Source organism: Carassius auratus, chromosome 40, assembly GCF_003368295.1.
Source record: "Carassius auratus strain Wakin chromosome 40, ASM336829v1, whole genome shotgun sequence".
Lineage (NCBI taxonomy): Eukaryota > Metazoa > Chordata > Actinopteri > Cypriniformes > Cyprinidae > Carassius > Carassius auratus.
Window position 1 is genome coordinate 9,325,917 of NC_039282.1, and position 19,037 is coordinate 9,344,953.

The 19,037-nt window shown below is 38.1% G+C and overlaps 1 protein-coding gene across 9 annotated transcripts in view; it reads left to right on the forward strand.

Moving 5' to 3' along the window:
• bcas3 (BCAS3 microtubule associated cell migration factor) overlaps positions 1-19,037 on the forward strand; it is a 234,816-nt gene that overhangs the window by 8,176 nt on the left and 207,603 nt on the right. For all 9 annotated transcript variants that reach the window (XM_026226466.1, XM_026226465.1, XM_026226469.1 and 6 more), the window contains 4 exons: positions 2,980-3,061; positions 6,306-6,378; positions 17,626-17,733; positions 17,845-17,921. In XM_026226466.1, coding sequence (XP_026082251.1) covers positions 2,980-3,061; positions 6,306-6,378; positions 17,626-17,733; positions 17,845-17,921 — 340 coding nt within the window. The remainder of the gene's footprint in view (positions 1-2,979; positions 3,062-6,305; positions 6,379-17,625; positions 17,734-17,844; positions 17,922-19,037) is intronic.

Genomic DNA, 19,037 nt, shown 5'->3' on the forward strand with positions numbered 1-19,037 from the left:
CAACCACATTTTTTGCCACCAAATGGCATTGAGTTGATCAGCAATTCAGATTTTTCCTACACTGGCAGGGGCAGGAAAAGATTTAACTCTGAATGGATCAGAGATAAAAATCTTTCAACAAGTTTCCTGAAAAATGAATTGGCTGCATATCAGATAGTCCCACCCCCAAACTAACACCAATTTATTTTGCAGGTGCAAGAAAAGACTTAATAACTCTGAATGGATCAGAGAAAAAATACCCCTGCAATCTTGCAACAAGTTTCCTGAAAAACAAATTGGTTGTATATTAGGACTGTCAAAATTGCTCAAAAATGACGTTCGAATATTCACTCTAAAAAATACACAAATATTCGAACATCTGGTTGCGCATGTTGTCAATGACGCGCATTACGTCAATAACAGGCCAAAATAATACAAAGAGACATAACTACTTGTAGAGATAGTCTAAGTTTAAACATATATGACAACGTATTACCTACACAAAAACAAGGAAATCAACTAATTGCCAAGACTGCAGACCTCACGCTCTCTCACCCTCATGTTCTCTGCGCATAATGGTTTAAATGAACAAACAAATTTTTGTGCAAGCAATTTAAGATCGCGACTGTTGTCCCAAATATAGCAGGCTTCATTCAGTGATTGAAACAAATATTATTAATATTAATTGAAGTTTTACAGCATATAGAACTGACATTGAATGCTCCGAGCGAGCTGTGGTAAACTTTTCCTTGACATGAAACGATAAATAATCAAACCCCGCTTCCATTGCTTGACAGAACTCCCCGAAGCGTGCCCCATCCGCGATACTGATCGGTCTCAAGTCCTTACAAATGAACGAAATTATTTTATCCGTTATGGCCTCTTGTCGTGTTGCAGACAAAGAGCTTGCGGCGGGCGATGCAAAGTTACGTTAAGTCGTGGCCTAATGGTTAGAGGGTTGGACTCCCAATCGAAGGGTTGTGAGTTCTAGTCTCGGACCGGACGGAATTGTGGGTGGGGGTAGTGCACGAACAGCTCTCTCTCCACCTTCAATACCACGACTTGGGTGTCCTTGAGCAAGGCATCGAACCCCCAACTGCTCCCCGGGCGCCGCAGCATAAATGGCTGCCCACTGCTCCGGGTGTGTGCTCACAGTGTGTGTGTGTGTGTTCACTGCTCTGTGTGTGTGCATTTCGGATGGGTTAAATGCAGAGCACAAATTCTGAGTATGGGTCACCATACTTGGCTGAATGTCACTTCACAAGTGTCAAGACGTGACTGTTTAGCTGGAGCTCCACACATTGTCATGCTCATTTGGGTGTACATTTTTGAGATGTGACCTCATGTTGCTAGTGGTCGAATGGTATGCTAACTGTATCTTAAATAGCTTGCATACAACTTTATCTCGCGGGTCAACAATTTTACCTCACTTTCTCTGCTGCGGACGAGTTGGGCTCTGCACTTGCTGGGATCTTCCATGAAGACGCGTCAACTTTCAGCAGTGATGCTGTGCCAGACAGTGCGACTCCTGTGACCTGTCCCTGAACCCTCAGGCGCGCTAGCGCACCCACTCGCAAAGCAGACAAGCATGCCTCTACTACCACGGGCCTTTTTTTCCACACTATTTTTTTTATTTGAATATTAATTTTCACCTTCGAAATTCGTTTTTTAAAAACTATTCGAATACATATTCGAATTTAGAATATTCGTTGACAGCCCTATTGCATAGCAGATAGTCCCACCCCCAAACTAACACCAATTTATTCGGCATGCAACTCTCACAGTGCATTATGGGTATTCCCTAGCCGTTGAGCATACATCAGTTGCACACTCGTTATTGTGTTGCATTGTGAGATTGAATGAGTGCACTCGATAATGTCTACTAAGAATAAAAATAGCTGTCCTCTCAAATGTTGCCCCATTAAAGGGTATAGGTGCAATTTCGGACACAAGGAATATTACACATTTCAGGGTAGTCAACCTACTGAAATCTTTTAATAAGTAATTGAATAAGAAGCTGTGACCTAGTTAACTGAATCATTGTGATGATAAACCAACAAATCAACACTTTGAAAAGATCCAGTTCAAAAGAACTGAACATCAATACTTTTCATCACTACTTCTTCAAGAAGAGCTAGATCAAAGTTTGAAAAATGACTTAAATTTGGGTGTGTTCTTGACACAAAGCTATTACTTTATGGCTTTAGAAGACATGCAATGTAATGTATGAGTCATATTAACCACTGTTATAATACTTCCGAGGAGCTGGTTGTCATTTTGGAGCTTGACAGTCCCAATGCTCATTTATATTCATTATTTTAAAAAGAATGGCTGGGATGTTCTTAACAATTTCTTCATTTGTGTTCAGTATTACAGTCTTACAGGGTTTGGAACAAGTAAATGATTGACCCATGATTACAATTTTGGGTGAATTGTTCCATTAAGCTGGAACAGGATCATTTGACTGTGAAAAAATAAAATAAAACAGACTGTAGCTTTGAGAACAACAGAAGTGACATTTAAGAGCATGTTTGTTGCAGAATTGAGTTTTGTGGCTTTTATTCATTTTCCGTTCATTTCCAAAGACTAGATAACATTACACGGCAGTGTTTTATTTTAATTTTTTCTTGCTTTGGTTTGTGCCTGATGTTTATCTTCTAGTTGTTCGGTGACTCATTATCAAACCACATCACAGCCACAGCAGACCAAACAGAGCATTGTGTGATTCACAGTCAAGTACTTTTATGTCGTTAAAGTTCCAAAGGGATGCCACAGTATTTAGGACATTCATCATGGCTTTTTGTCAGTCTGACACTCTGTGTCAACACTTTTAAATGGAATGTGTTAGCTGATGCACAAATAAAAGATAAAATGCTGGATCCCCGTCAACTCTGTACTTTTATTTGGATGCGATTTCCTGTGTCTTTGAACTGGGTTTGTCTCTCTAACATCACTGTCTGGTGTGTTTTAAGTGTGCCTGTTTGTTTCTTCTCTCTGCAGCTGAGCGGGGAGGCGCAGGAGCTGTTCTCTGTGCGGCACGGACCTGTGCGTACTGCTAGGATCCTGCCTGCTCCTCTTATCTGTAAGCATCATACATCCCAAAAGTTCATTCTTCGTTTATTCTGCAAAGCCACATAAGCGCAATGATTTCAACATACAGTGGTCCCTACACAAATGTTTTTGAAATCAAATAAAGAAATGTGTTAATGCTGCCTAGGCCCAGCAATCTGCAAAACATGACATGTATTACAATTCAAAAGATTATTATTATACATAAAATAAAATAAAAAATTATTACAATTATTCACCAAGGGTGCATTAGATTGATCAAAAGTGACTACTGAAGTAAATACTTTTTGTTGTGTTTCAAATAAATTCTGTTCTTTTGAACTTCTTAATTCATCAAACAATCTTGAAAAAAAAAAATATTAAACAGCACAACTGTTTCCAACTTATAATAAGAAATATTTCTTGAGCAGCAACTCAGCATATTAGAATGATTTCTGGGTGATTATGTGACACTGAAGAGTGGAGTAATTATGCTAAAAATTCAGCTTTGACATCACAGAAATAAATTACATTTATGACATTTATTTATATCATAAATTACAGAAAGTTTTAAATTTTACATTGCAATATTATTCCCCAATATTACTGTATTTCTGATCAAAGAAATGCAGCATTGGTGAGGATAAGCAACCTCTTTAGAAAACGCAAAAAACCTTACAGATCCCAAACTTTTTGAATGGTAGTGCAGACTGAACAGCAAGACAATTTTTTTTTTTTAACAAATGCTTCCATCCTAAGAAGGAGCAAAAATTTGGTTGCATTTAATTATTTTATTTTTTTTCACATTTGGCATAGTTTTTCCCCTTCTAGAATAGACCTAAACTCTATAACCCCTGCTAGAAGTCTTTTCATTACTGCACGTAAAATTGCTGCTATGAAATATTATTACAAACTCTATAGGCCAGTGACATCTTAATTTTCAGCTTGTCAAGAACAAGCGTCCACCCCCAAATTGAAATATGTTGATGGAGCGTGATCTCTCGCTACGCTTAAATTTATTTCATATGTCATATGTTACATAAACAGCACATTATTTTCATGTCATGTTTGCCACCATTATTTGCCTAGAAACTTGCAGAAAGTAAAATCAGTTTTCGGTAGTTACATGCTTTTTCGAATCAAGTTAGACTGAGATGTGGCAATTTATAAAGTCCTATGTCTCTCTTCCTTACTGGCTTTTCCATATATCATGTTTAAATTAAAGACTACCTTCTGTTTTGTTATAGTGCAGAGAGCTCACCAGAGCCCTGCTGTTTTCCCATCATAATATTAAAATCAGTCCCTCACGATTATGTTGGCATGCTGTCAGCTGGCTGCCTGGACTTTTACCGCCGCTCTGGCAGAGAGGATCTGCAGACTTCTGAGATTTTCCTTTTCTTTCATCACGGCTCACTCATTGGCCATTGCATGTCTTTGCTCATTCCATTTGTTAAAGGACGAAAATGAATAGTCTGATTAAAAAATGCACAGTGCATCTTACTAAACTAAAATGCACGCAACCTGTTTAAATATTGATGTTATGTCAAACTGTCTCTATCACATTTAGTCTGATGATTTTGCACACACTAAAACGGTATTATCTGGTCAGAAATTATGACGTATGAATTAATTTTGTTAAACCCATCCCTGACTAAAGTGGCACGGTCATATTCAAATGTAAAAACAAAAGAAATAGGAAATGCATTGAGTTGTATTGTAGTGTGACATTTATGCACCGAATTTGTGTTCTGTCCTTCCGGCAGATTTAAACAATGCACAATAAAGGCATTGAACGCCGGCTGGATTCAGATAAAAGAGAATTGTCATAATAAGAAGCAGCAGATGGCCAACACATGAGGAGAATGCTTCTCAGCTAAATCAAATGAATTGGTACATGTAGGGAAACCGATTGTGATCTGTTTGGCGCAAACAGTGTCATACTGTAGTGGGATTTAAAAAGAGTAATTGTTTTTGCTTAGAGAGCGGATTTGAAAAGTCCTGAAAATAGGTGTCTTTTTTTTTCTTTCCCAGAATAAAGGAGGAAGTTCCTCTTTCTCTAAAAAGGCAAACTGACTTTTTTCCTGCATCCGTTCTGTTTCTGACTTCTGTTATTTTTGCATTGATTTGTTTCCAGGCGACAGCTACGGACGGTCATATCCACATAGACCATAGACCAAAATTCTATGACTGCTTCCGCTTTCTTTAAATGTATTTCACTGTCGAAAGCTCAATAAAAAAAAATGGCCCTCCTATAAATGTATTATTTACTGAAAAACAGGAAATTTGTTAAGTCTTCCAGAAAACAATTCCCTCAATATTTTGCAGCATAAATTGAAAACATGCTTCGGAAAATACAAATGAAAACCACTTGTTTCAAAGTCCAGCCGTTTTAAGGTGCACAGCTATGGAAAGGAGAACGGGGTGGTTTTCTGCCCCTTAATTGTTCTTTCAAATAGAAGGCAGCTGTTGTCTTTCAGAGGCCTCTCATATTTGCATTATGATTGGATATCGTGACCAGTCGCAATGTCTGATGACTGAGAAGTGAAGACAGAGGAGAGGCCCCTAAAAGTGTTAAGGTTTGAGAATGACACATTCGCACTCACATGCCACGCCACTGGGACCGTAGGTTTCTGGATCTGATTAGTGTCATGGCATGGCTGCCCAAATTAGAGCTCCACAAAGGCTAACATCTTCTTCTATCCGGACATGAATGGAAGTTTTCCCCCTCTTCTCTTTTAAATCAAGAGAATTAGATAAATATGGGATCTGTAAACTCACTGCGAAATGTTTTCTCCACCCAAAATATGCCTACCGGCCTTTTGCCGTTCTGTAATTCCTTCGAAGCCCTGAAATTAAAGCCAGTCAGACAGAAGACTCCTCTGAAAGCTTTGAAGGCTTTCTCCTTTAGAGTCGGAGGAGAAATGGTTTGCATTCAACACATTGCAGTGAGTGGCGTTTCTGTTCTCTGTCTCCATGAAATGTCTTGCATGCTGGTATTTTAATTTCATTTTGATCCTCATAAGTCTCTGTGAGGAACAGGGCATTATTCTCTTCCAAGTGAGGGTGTGTTAATGTCAAAGCTGACAGGAATGTTTTTTTCTTGCTTTTTGATTGCAGATCTCTTGTAATGCAATCAACACGCTTCCTGCTTTGGTACAGTGTACAGTGTGGGTGGCTTTGGCGGAGAGACAACAGGCCTCATGTGCGGGTGGCTAATGAATGTCGCTCTTTATGTGGGTCAGTGGTTAATGTTCCCCTCTCTGTCCCTCTGGCTGCAGGTTCCCTTAACACTGACAGCTTCGCTGAGAAACGGCCCCTCCTCGGCGTGTGCAAGAGCACGGGCTCTTCTGGGTGAGTGCGCAACAACAACGTCACTTCCACTGTCAGCTCGGCCTAGTGTCTCGAATGGTGCCAGAGCTTTCATATTCACAGGTCACGTGTTGTGACTGGTTGTTTTCCAGTTACACACAAGCACAGTTTCAGCACAATCTGCCGCTGATGACACAATTATACAACGAGTATATCGAAAGCAGAGGCATTTTTTTTGTACATTGCTAAAATTCTTAAGGGGGGTTCATGCATTCAGAGTTGTTTACACTGTTGAAGAGTTGGATTCTCAAACAAAGTTTCAAAAGACAACTACAATAGTTTACAATGATTGAAATGGAAATTAAATTAAATGCAATTAATTGTGTAAATGGAAATTAAATTAAATACAATTAATTGTGTAAAAAAAAATACCAAAAATGCCCCCCCCCCCGCCCAAAACAAACAAACAAACAAACAAAAACGTGTGACTTAATTATAAACAAGCCTGAAATACATCGAAAAGACTCTTATTTTGAAATGTCTATACTATAGCGATCTGATCCTTCAGATGAGAAAGAAAATATGCATTCTTAAAACTGTTTAAAACATATTCTATAAAAGTGATTTAAGTAGACAATGTAATAATTCATCAACTCGAGTTCTTAAGCAATCGCTTGCTTTAAATGTGCGTTATACATTGATTGAGAATCACTTTGAAGCACTCAAATTTAACACTAGTTAATCGATCGCGGATGGTTTCATTATTTTAGTCGGATAAAAAAAAAAGAATGAGGATAAAAATAATAACGCAAAAATGTTTCTCCATATATACTTGGGTAGCCATTAATATACCTGGGCGGCCTGCCCAATTAAAGTCTATGGGTGGGAAGCACCACACACACACACACACACACACACACACATGCGTTTAGAATTGTTTTTGGAAAAAATGATCAATACATCAAAATATAAATATATTATTAAATCATAATGATTTTTTTTATTATTGTTAATTTGTGAAAGGTTAATTTAGGTTGAATGCAGGTTAGGGGCATTTAATATATATTTTTTTTCTCCAAGTGAACTTTAATCAATATAAGAGGCTTGGATCAAACACGAGTGGAGACATGTAAAACTCTTCATGCGGTGAAATCTATGTGCTAATGGAATGCTCTGTCGTTGTCCGGTTCATGGCATTTTCCTGTTTTGAAGTGCGTTGGACTCCAAGCCACATCCCTCAACATGTGCAACATTTAAATATCATGAGGCACAAATCCTAAGCACATATGAAATCCTGTAATTTGTTATACATAATAACCTGCATCAAAGGTCTGATGGGGCCAGGGAGTGGTCTGGAGAGAGATTGCCAAACCCTACTGACCAACACGGTCGGCTCCAGTGGGCCAGACTTGCAACCTTGAACCCCTGACAGAGTCGGACTGCTATCTGTGAGAATTATGCCCCCTGAGGGAGTGAGAGGGAGCAGGGCACATCAGTTATTGGCTCCTTTCCTCCCCTCAGCTACGTCTGCCACCTCTTAAAAAGAACTGCTCTGCTTCTGCTGCAAATCTTAACTCAATATTTCCTCCTGAGGAAATAGAATAAGGATGTCTGTCTTCAGCACACTTTGATGGAGACCACCATCCCAGCCGGTCCAAGACTAGAGCTTTGCTCTGCCGGCACTTATGCAGCCAAACTCACCGTGTCCGCCCCGACATGGAGACTGGCTCTGACGGTTTGGCTTTGTACTCCTGCAATGGTTGGTCTAATGCTGAAAACATGCCTCGTGTTGAAAACCATAACCCTTTCCCTCCGGGTGAATGGTGTTCCCGCTTCTACGTTCCAGTAGAAGTGTTTGGTAAATAGCCCTGTATTTTTTGAAAGGCTGTGCTGTGTTCGGTTCTTTCCCCTTAACTGAAATAGTTCATAAACTTACCAAAGTCCTCACACAAGTTTTAGTATATAATCATTTTGAAATAACCACTTTTGTCAACCACCAGTGTGGAAGCTGTCTTGACACTCAAATGGAAAGCAGATTGCAGTCTTGGCCGATACAGCACTGCTGGTTTAGAAGTTGGTTCACTCAGCTTTAGGCTTAGATTACAAGATTTGCAAATTAAAGGAAAACCAGAAAGAGGAAAAAGCGTGTGTGCTAAATCCTTCGTTGCCAGACACATTCAACATCATTTTTATCAATGGAGGGGATTATGTCTCAAGTCCAAACAATGTATGGATCTGGTGAATTTCCTGACAGCAAAGTACACGTGCGACCCTTCATGCCGTGCTACAGAGCCAGTGGGGTTTGCAAATTAGCAAGGAATGTATGTGCTATTCAATCCACTATTGGCCCCAATTGTATCTGAAAAGGATTTGATTTTCCACCATGCCGCTGTTATTATTTTATTTTTGTTTTAATTAGATCTACAGGTATTACAGTGACCAGCTTGAGCCTGTGGGTCTCTCATGCCAAATGCATGCAACTTAGTGTCAAGTCACTTTTATTCAAAAATAAAAAAAATATTAATAAAATTAAGTGTATGACATGTTGGCATTAAATTCTAATTTTTAGTTAATGGATCCAAGGTCTAACAACATTAAAACCATAAGTGAAATAATTAAAAAGTATATTAAATAAATAAGAGTAAAAAGAAAGGGTTAAATAAACAAAAATAACCAAAAAAAAAATAAAAAAAATAAAGTTATTTGCAGAATATTTGATATAATCTCAGACAGTATCAGGATATGTATATATTAAATAAATAAAATGTATTTATTTAACCTGGATTTTAAAAGCATGGCATTTAGTGTTTGTGGTCTCTTTTGGAGACCTAACAGATCACCCCTCAAAAGGCCTGCTTTTGTTCTCTGGATTTTGGAGAAATTAAATTGTTGGGCAGGCAGAAAACAGTGCCCTCTCTTCCTTCCCCTTAAACCAGATTACAGCTGGACCTCAGCACGCGGAGGTTCAGAAGAAGGCCCAGTCCTTACAGGCATAGAGCCATTGTTTTTGACTCCACAGTGGCCACGCTGTGCCTGGCTCTGGGATGGTGGCAAAGATCCACTGAGGCTCCCATTGTATGTCTCTGAAGAGCAGAGCCTCATCCCACTGTCAGCCCAGTGTTATCGATGAGATCTGCGTTTACTTTTTTTATTTAACTGTGGCCCTAATTTTCCTTACCCAAAGCTGTATCCATGCAAAGTCATGCTGGCATCCACTGCCTGCTTATAAATTACACAATACCTATGAGGAACGGAAAACCAGACTATTTTTAAAGTGATTTAGCAAAAACCTACTGTGCTATTAAACTGTGCTTTTCATTGCATTTTTATTGAGATGTGAAAAATCCCTTTTAAGTGTATTAAATGATAAATCTCTGTGCTTTTGTATTAGAGACAGGATTATTGGGGGATTGAGAAGTGATGCTTTTAGAGCCCAGGAGCCTGTTACTCTCTTGCCATCACACCTGGAGGGTGCGATCATGTAGATATAGCAACTTGTTGGTAGGATGAAAACAAGGGTACATTTAAAAGGATTTTAAGGGATTTAAAGTTCACCCATAAAAATGTATTGTCACAACTTAATCTTATAAATTAAATCTAGATGATTTATAGTTTTTAGTATGAAAGAAATAGTTCGCCCAAAAATGAAAATTAGCTGGAATTTGTTCACTCTCTGGCCATCTAAGATGTAGATGGGTTTATTTCTTCATCCGAACAGATTTGGAAATATTTAGCACTATAACATTTGTGCACATGTGGATTCTCTGCAGTGAATGGGTGCCGTCAGAATGAGAGTCTAAACAGCTGATTAAAAAGCTTACAATGGTCCACATGACTCCAGTCTACTCCAGTCTATCAGTTAACAAGTTTTGAAGTGAAAAGCTGCATGTTTCTCTCCCGATTCAGACGAGATGGGTTTTCACCGGAGAAAGGAGTATGGATAGCTGGAAGTAACAGTTTAAAGTGAAGGATTTGTTTAATACAAACATGCAACTTGCAAGACATGGATTGTAGTTGTGTTGTGGATTATTGTGATGTTTTTATCAGCTGTTTGGACTCTCAGCACCCATTCACTGCAGTGGATCCATTGGTGAGCAAGTGATGGAATGCTAAATCTCTCCAAATCTGTTCCAATAAAGAAATAAACTAATCTACGTCTTGAATGACCTGAGGTTGAGTAAATGTTAAGCAAATGTTTATTTTTGGGTGAACTATAGTTTTAAATTAATTGTTTGGCACTTTTTGCATTTATGGTTTATGTGTACACAAAACTCCCAGAGTGTTGATAAAATGTAATATTTCGTCTCTCATGCAACTGGCTCAATTGCCTATTTTTTTGGCCCACACACAAGATATAAAGATTTGTTTGTCTCTTTCTTCTGCTATTGGATTTGATGCATGGGTCTGCTTTAAAACCAGTGTTTACTTTTGAGTCCTTATGTGGACTTAAAAAAAGATTAGATGAAATAAAACCTCTTTATGATCATGAATCATTGGAGACATCTAATTCTTTATTTGGAAGCTAAGGGAGTAAAAAGCAATGTTAAAAGTTTATCTCTCCACCTCACACACGTTCTCTTTTTTTTTTTTCTCTGTCATTTGTGCTATTTTACCATATCCATATTTTGCTTCGCGCTTCAGTGTAATTTGAGGTAGGCATTATGATCTGCTGATAGGTCTGACAGACACAATCCTCACTCTTACGTTCATGTTAGAGATGAATGCATTTCCTTCCCATGATAGATTCCCCACCCTTCAAGTTATTTTTGATAGTTCATGCCAGGTGCATCTTCGGGTCTCAGATCATCCCTGTGCGTGCTTTTTCATGCTGATTGGATGGCCACATAATTCAAGCTCTCTGAGGATGGGAATCTCACGGCTTTGAAGTTTTCCCTGTTTTTCAAGGGCGCTTGTCTAGGATCAGTTTTCCATGAGCATACGTCTCCTTATCTTTCCGATTAATTGCAGTGGAGGCGCACAGGCGTGTAACATAATCCTTTTCATGATTTTGCAAATTTAGGAGTAATGTGCCTATTACCTTAAGTTTTTCCCCCCTTTTTAATAGGATGCTAGTAACCTCTTTTATTTAACTTTTTCAAGTACATTATTTTTGAACAATACCGTTTTTATTTGTCTACTATTTTTTTATATATATACTAGTGTACTTTTGCAATATAAATTTAAATTTAGTTAATTATTAATTTTAATCTGTATATATTTTTTTCCTACGATTGTTTAGCTCTTGTTTTTAAATGTTTAATAATGGTTAAGTGTTTAATAGTTTGACATGAGCAAAGTAGCAAAAAAGACCAAAGGTATTACCATTTTTCCCCCAACTATATTAAAAACTTAAATGCTCATCAATGCACCACACTTAGTAATTGACTACTCATAAGGACATTTGATGTAAAAAAATAAATAGATATAAATAGATTAAAAAAAGAGTCTGTTCATTTATTTTTAGTAATTAAATCGTGTAAACACCAGTATAAGATGCTGTTCATATATCCCACCTAAAAACGCATGGAAAAAGCTAGGCGCACCGCTTTCTACTTTTTTCCAAAGCGTTTGGGTGCTTGCGCTCTGGAGGTGTCTGCCATTGCTAAGCAACCATGACCTGAAATTTCAGCAAAAAAATAAATTGATTTGCAGCACATTTAGAAATTGCTTTCAGTAGATCTGCTACTATATTTATTTAAAAATAGCTATCCATATACAGCTATGATCAGCTGTTCCTTCATTTTGGCTGAGCTTTCAATGTTGTTACAGGAAAGGATGAAGCTGATTGGTTGTTTCTCGTCACATGACCCACGGTGCACTTGCGGAATGCAAATGCGCGCATCGCACCATCGCACCACGTCGGAACCATACCACTTCCAATAACAAACTTGAGCACACAAAAGATGTGATATGTGAACCAAGAGTACCGGTGTCACTGCAACAGGCTCCTTGTTTCAATGTGTTTCCAATATGCATGTGAATCTGTGGAAAGCCCAGTGAAAGGGGAGGAAATGTATTTTTGGCAGTGCTGCAGACATGGAGCTGCGGTTGAACTTTTTACCCTAATTACTTTCCAGCTAATGCCCACGGCGTGCTGGAATCAAAGGGCCCCCTCAGGCCCCTAGAAGCCTGTGATGTGGCCAACGTTTGTTGTGTGTTGAAGCTCGGCTTGAGAAAGACAGGGGCAGAAAGAGAGAGAGAGGGCGCAAAATTGTGACAGATTTTTTTTTCTGCTCGAAAATGTCTCCGTTACCACCCACCTCACTTGTTGCCTACAAAAATAGAGTAATTGTTTTCATCTGTGTTTTTACATTGGCGTACTTGGAAATAGCCGTTTATAAATCAGTACGAGGTTGGCTCGAGGGACTTATCACGGTCCAGAGATCAGAGTTCCGATTTGTCTGTTTCTTCATTTTCCTCAAACACCTTTTGTAAAGAAATATCTCTTCACTTTCAGCATCTGTTTTCCGTGTTTCTCAAATGACAAAAAAAGCCTAAGAGGATAATAAAAGAGCCTCATGTCTTGCCTTATCTCAGAAGAAACGTTATATGGGGTGGTTTTATCGCAGTTTTAGGCGATTAAACTTTTGAACGGTATTAAACATTGTCCACTTTTAACAGATTTATTTTTATTTATGGCATGTTTATTGAGTTAGGTTAGTGAATTAAGCTCCTCATGTTTTGTGGTGTGTTTCTCAGAAGTTTGCTTGGTATTTTGGGGTAAGGCAGTATTTGTTTTGCGTTTCCAGAGCATGTAATTGGCTGTTCATATTCGAAAAGCTTGTAAAGTAGCTGAAGCCAAAATGTGATGACGTCGCCTTGTAAATTGATTTACTCGCTAGCACTGTTGTTCGTTTCCAGACTTCCTATTTTATATTCCTTTCTCCTTGTCAGTTTCCGTTCGGGTTAGTGAAATGATTAAAACCTCACAATGTAAAAAGCACCAAAATGGTTATCTTACAGGGTTCAGAGTCATGCTGAAATACAGACTTCAAAACGTTTACGAGACTATAAAAGTGATGAGTTGGCCAGCTTGTCACATAGTGGCATAATGTGTGTAATTATCATTGTAAACATATGTGATGCTAAAATTAAGCCAAACCTTAACTGTAAAAATTGTTAATGTTCCACTCCAGAATGACTTTTCCCATTTAGTTACCACGAGGGAGGCTAAGACCAGAAAAAGGCCTTTTTTTATTGTCTTCCCATGCTGAGGCGAGATGGATTTTGCAGGTGTGTGTCTTTTTGAAGTTTTTTGAGATTGTACCCAGCTATTAGACGTGCTTTTGAGATTGTGGATATTCACATTTGAAGCATTGTGAAGTTATGTCACGCTGAATAAAGAAGGTTGAATTTTCCAGACGTGAACTTGTGAGTTGAGGTCACCACCACTTCCAGAATGTAAAATACTAAAAAAGTATGTAGAAAGATAGTCTTTAGTGGCCAGGCTTTTTTTTTTATTTATATATATATATATATATATAAAGAAAGAGACAAGAACAAGTGTGTTTTTCAGGCAAACAGGAGAAAAAAGAATTTTCTCTGCTCTTTATCCTTAAAATTATGATAACACAATAACTTTTATGGCCTTATGTTAATCAGATTTAGTATATGTATTAACTTGGCCTTTGGTAAAGAAATTACCAGGATGAAAGTGACATATATAAAGTCGGATGACTGAAGCCAAAGGACAGGTCATAATATCTGTGCTCAATATCACCTAAAAGTGTACTACACTGAAACACTGATATGATTTTATAACAATAATTGAAATTTACTGACGCTTTCAAATCGAAGTCTCGATTCTCAGTGAGAGGAAATTGTATTATGTTTAGCGTGCGCTGCGTCCATTAGAAGCGGGCCATTAGTTACAATGCAAAAAGGCAAACAATTGAAGTGGCCAATTTGATGATTCTTTTTTCAAGGCTATCATTGTCCCGTTAATCAATCTGGGAGCATATCATTTGTGTCACATTGGCTCTAAAACGCTTTAAATTGGATTGATCTGACCCAGATTATATTGAAATCAATGAATAGTGGCTCTGAGACAAGTTTAGGAAGTTAAATGCCCCTATTAATCTCGGTGTCTGAATCCAGAGGGTTTTTAAGCTATGATGATCATCTCTTTGTAGATAGCCATGTCTCTCTCTCGCCGAGACTTCAAGCGTCCGCAGCTGTGAAAGGACAGTAGAAGAGAATAAAAATGCAGACTAATAGCTTTTGCAGATTTCTACAGTTATCTGTTTGACACACTTAAGCTGTTAATGTTCACACAACAGACAAGGCAAGGTTAGTCCCCAAACTCCCCAATTATTATTTATATATATATATATATATATATATATATATATATATATATATATATATAAGCTGATTGCGTCCACTCTAGACAATGCTTGTTTATTTTAAGCGCACCATGCATGTTTCTGAAGTTGCTTTCTGTGCTGCTTCTGTAAAGATACACACTTACCCTCATTTGAATAAATATAGCCAAAATCCATTGCAATGACTTATAACATTGGTTAATGGAAAGACCATCATTTCACAATACTTTTTAATCGACATTTATAAAATATCACCAAAGTTTTGCATAAACTTGAAATGGAAACGCACTTGTTGACTAAAATACGACTGATTGTGTGTTAGTATTTGTTATTGGTCTCTGAGACAGGGTTGCAACTGGCAGCTGGTCGATGTAGAGATGCAGCTCTGGGCACACATTCATGTCTGCGGTGGGTTGTACTGCTCACTGGATTGTGTTGTTGTCACGCATACTATAATCCAGTTCTGGGTAAGCCTGCAAACCAAAGCTCCCACAGTGGGCTCAGACTAATAACAGGCCAGTTTTGCCACACAACTCTACCTGTTGGCCAGTCCGGACCTCCAAAGGGCCATAGAACAGTTTAAGACTTTGGACTATTCCATCAATCACTAATGGATCTGAGACACTGAGCATCAGTTGCAGGTTTGACCTTCCAGACATTAAAAATGGTATGTCTATCACACACACTGCGAGTCTCCTGCCCCAAGACATTATCATGCTATCTTAAAAACATAATGTGCAATCTGTCCACCCTGACCCCAAGCCACAGCACTGAGGAGAACTGGCTCAAATGGCAGCTGTTTGGGAACACACTCAAAGTAAAGGCTGGATTTACAATCGTCACGCATTCACTCAAAGATCACTCACTGTCTGTTGAAGTAATGACAAATTAAAAACCTCCTTGGCTCTTCATCACTCAGAATCAGAACTCTGAAGTAGGATGTTGAGACACCACAGCTTTTTTTCATTTATGGTTTAAGTACAGCCATGTTCCACAATTTGCGGTTTGATGTCTTGGCTGCGTTGTAAAAACTGATATGTGCATGTTTGGAGAAAGAGTTGTTTCCTCGACATGCTGTCCACGCTGTTTTATCCACTGTTTGCATGCTTGTAAATTATGAATGAGGAGTAAAACGACATTTTCCAACATTAAAAAATGGGGGAAACAAAAAAGGGTGAATTTGAAAGCCTTTTTAAAATTATACATTTATGCAAGTATAAAAGGCTGTCTTGTGAATATGAACACACACTTAGTTTTTTACCATTTTTAAAAATTAAATTCTATGATGCCCTTCTGTTGAAGGTTTACTAATGGCTTTTAATGATCAGCTAGTTGTTCTATTTCTCTCTCTCTATAGTAATAATATAATAGTATTTATTTATTTTTGTTTTATTTTCCAAAGGTTCTTTCATTTGTGCCATTAAAATCGCCTGTTTTAGATGTTAATTTTCTTTTTCTTTTTTGTTTTCCCCTCTTTTATTAGAGTACCAGCAATGTCCTGTGCATTAGTTATTAGGCAGTTTGCATGATAAAAAAGCCGTTACTATATCCATAGATATGCAGATGGCTGTTTTTGGCCATTGTGTCATGTCTCACTGTTTTATGAACATCCTGCAATGAACAATGCACTTTTTTTAGAAGCTGTGACAAGTTGGAAAGTTAGTCCAACTTTTAAAAAATCTAGATGAGCAATTGTTTTTCCATTACAGATTTGAATATATTGTGTGTTACAGCCGGCTCATTGTATTGGCCAATCAGAATCTGTGACTGGAGCCATCTAGCCTTTTATTTTTTTTTTATTTTTTGCATTAGAACATTAGTCAAAAGACCCTTGTTTTTACAGTTGCTGTGTTACATTAGCGGCAGAGCCAATAGCACTATGCACTATACGTTTTATTGCCAAACTCTGTTAATGCTAATCTATGATGCATGATATAATCACTTCTTGTGAAGCGGCAGACAGTCGGTCGAATTAAAAGTCAGACGCAGCAAATCATTAGTGGTTGTTTCCAAAGCTAATTGTTTTGTCGATGAAGCACAGGCTATTGATCATCTTCATTTACATGGAGTGCTCGATCAGCTCCGCGTCAGTGTCAATAATCTGGCCTCTCTGGTTCCAGTTTTGTCTGTAGTTAGACTCCTGACATCCTTAAGTTTATTAGTGAGGTTTGAGCAGCTTGTATACATTTAGCCACGGCTCCAACAGAATACCTGACTTGTTACTGGGTTGGGCAGTGCTGATGCCATGCTTATTACCACAAGACTAATATCCCGTGGAAAGCAAAGTGCCCAGCACAGCGTCTTACCAGAAACATTCTGTTAAGATGGTTAATATGGCAGGCCAGGCTGTGCCAGCTGAGTGCAGAACACCAAATGAGGATTGATATCTGCTTTTATCACAAGCAGCAGCCACTGCTTTCACTTAACTCCCATCTCCTTGATGAAGGTAGAGAGGAAATGACTACAGAGTTAGAAAGTGTGAGAAAGTGGGACTTGATCTTGTAATGTTCTTTGGGAATTTAAACTTTGGGTTATGTTCATCAATAAAAATGTTCTAGCCTGTTTTAATTTTTAATTTTATTTAAAAATGTTTTAAAAGAAGTCTCTTGGCTCAGCAAGGCTGCATTTACGTAAATCACAAAGGTAATATTGTGAAATATTATTAAGATTCAAAATAAATGTTTCCTGTTTTAATATATCTTAATTGTAATTTATTCCTGTGATGGCAAAGCTGATTTTTTAGCAGCCATTACTCCAGTCTTCAGTGTCACATGATCCTTAAATTATTCTATCACTTTTGATCAATTTAATGCATCTTGTTGAATAGAATTATTTAAACTCATTTCCTTGATTATTTGACATTAATTTATCAATAATATGTTAAAAACAAAATATGTATAAATATTATGTTTAAGTATTGAGACTGTTCCGACCAACTAATCACTGCTCTGTCTGTCTTTTGCAGGACAAGTCCCCCTTATTGTTGTGTGGATCTTTATTCCTTGAGGACAGGAGAGATGGTCAAGTCCATACAGTTTAAAACGCCCATCTATGATCTGCATTGCAACAAAAGGTCCACATTTTATCCTACATTTTACCTTGTAATCATTCTAAATGCAGCATTAAGCTAATGTACGCTTTTATTTATTTTTCCAATGCAATCTCCATCCACTGACGACCAAAGGATCCTCGTCGTTAGTCTTCAAGAAAAGATCGCTGCATTTGACAGCTGCACCTTTATGAAAAAGTTCTTTGTCACAAGTAAGTACTGACCGTTATAGATGTGTCTGCTGAACTTGACCCTTCTTGACCTTCCGTAGTCTTCGATGCAAATTTTCTCTGCCTCTTTGATCCGCAGCTTCGCCAAACAGGAAACCTAGTTTTGATTAATCCTCTTTGCACACTGAATTTATTAAACCCACAAAACCCACACAGCCCTCATACATGCTGTCACACAAACAGAGAAGTTTTTCCCTGTGTCACTCCTCACGGCTGTACCATATTTAGAGCTCATCCACAACTCCACAGGCCTGCTTGTTTACACACATGCCTTTGTGTTTTATAATGTGTCAGAGCTGGGCATTACCGGAAACGTCTGTGTCAAACTGCCATTGCTCAGCGTAAACCATAACAAACAAATGCATATTGTCCCTCAGCCCAGCTCTAGCACATAAAGAGCCATTTCCTCTCCTCCAGGCCGGTCCACAGGCAAAATCTGAATGGCTTTTTTGCACCCTTGAAGGAGACGCTGTTCATAAGGTTCCAACTCTCATGTGCATGTCTGGTCTCTGGGTATGGTTTCAGAAGAATAAACTGTCCATGTCACCATGTGAAACCAGGCCTCTGCTGCCCACTTAAGCAATCGTCTGTTGTAAATTGCCATTAGTGTTGTTTTAATGGCTCTCATTGTCTATTTGACTTCCAATTCAACGTCTGCACCACAGGAAACGGGCATGTTCAATAACCCTTTACATCATTAATCGCTTCTCTTAAGCTTCCTCAGCATAGAAGGAACAAGACTAGACTTATTTTTTAAAGTGACAGACTGAAGACCAGTTATTATATATATATATATATATATATATATATTAGTGCTGTCAAAATTAGCGCGTTAACGCATTCGATTAATTTGAAATATTTAACGCGTTAAAATAAAATAACGCAATTAACGCGGTTGCAGTTTTTTTTATTTCCAGTTGTGGCCTATGTGTGTTCAACGTGCAAAGAAATATGGATAAGACCAAGGAAGGACTTTTAGACGGAAAGTTTCAGTATAAAACTCTGCCGGATTACTCTTCAGTCTGCCACAAGAAACATTATGACTGTAACAGTGCGTAAATCAGACCTTTCTGTAACGCTAACGTTAATAAGCTTAAA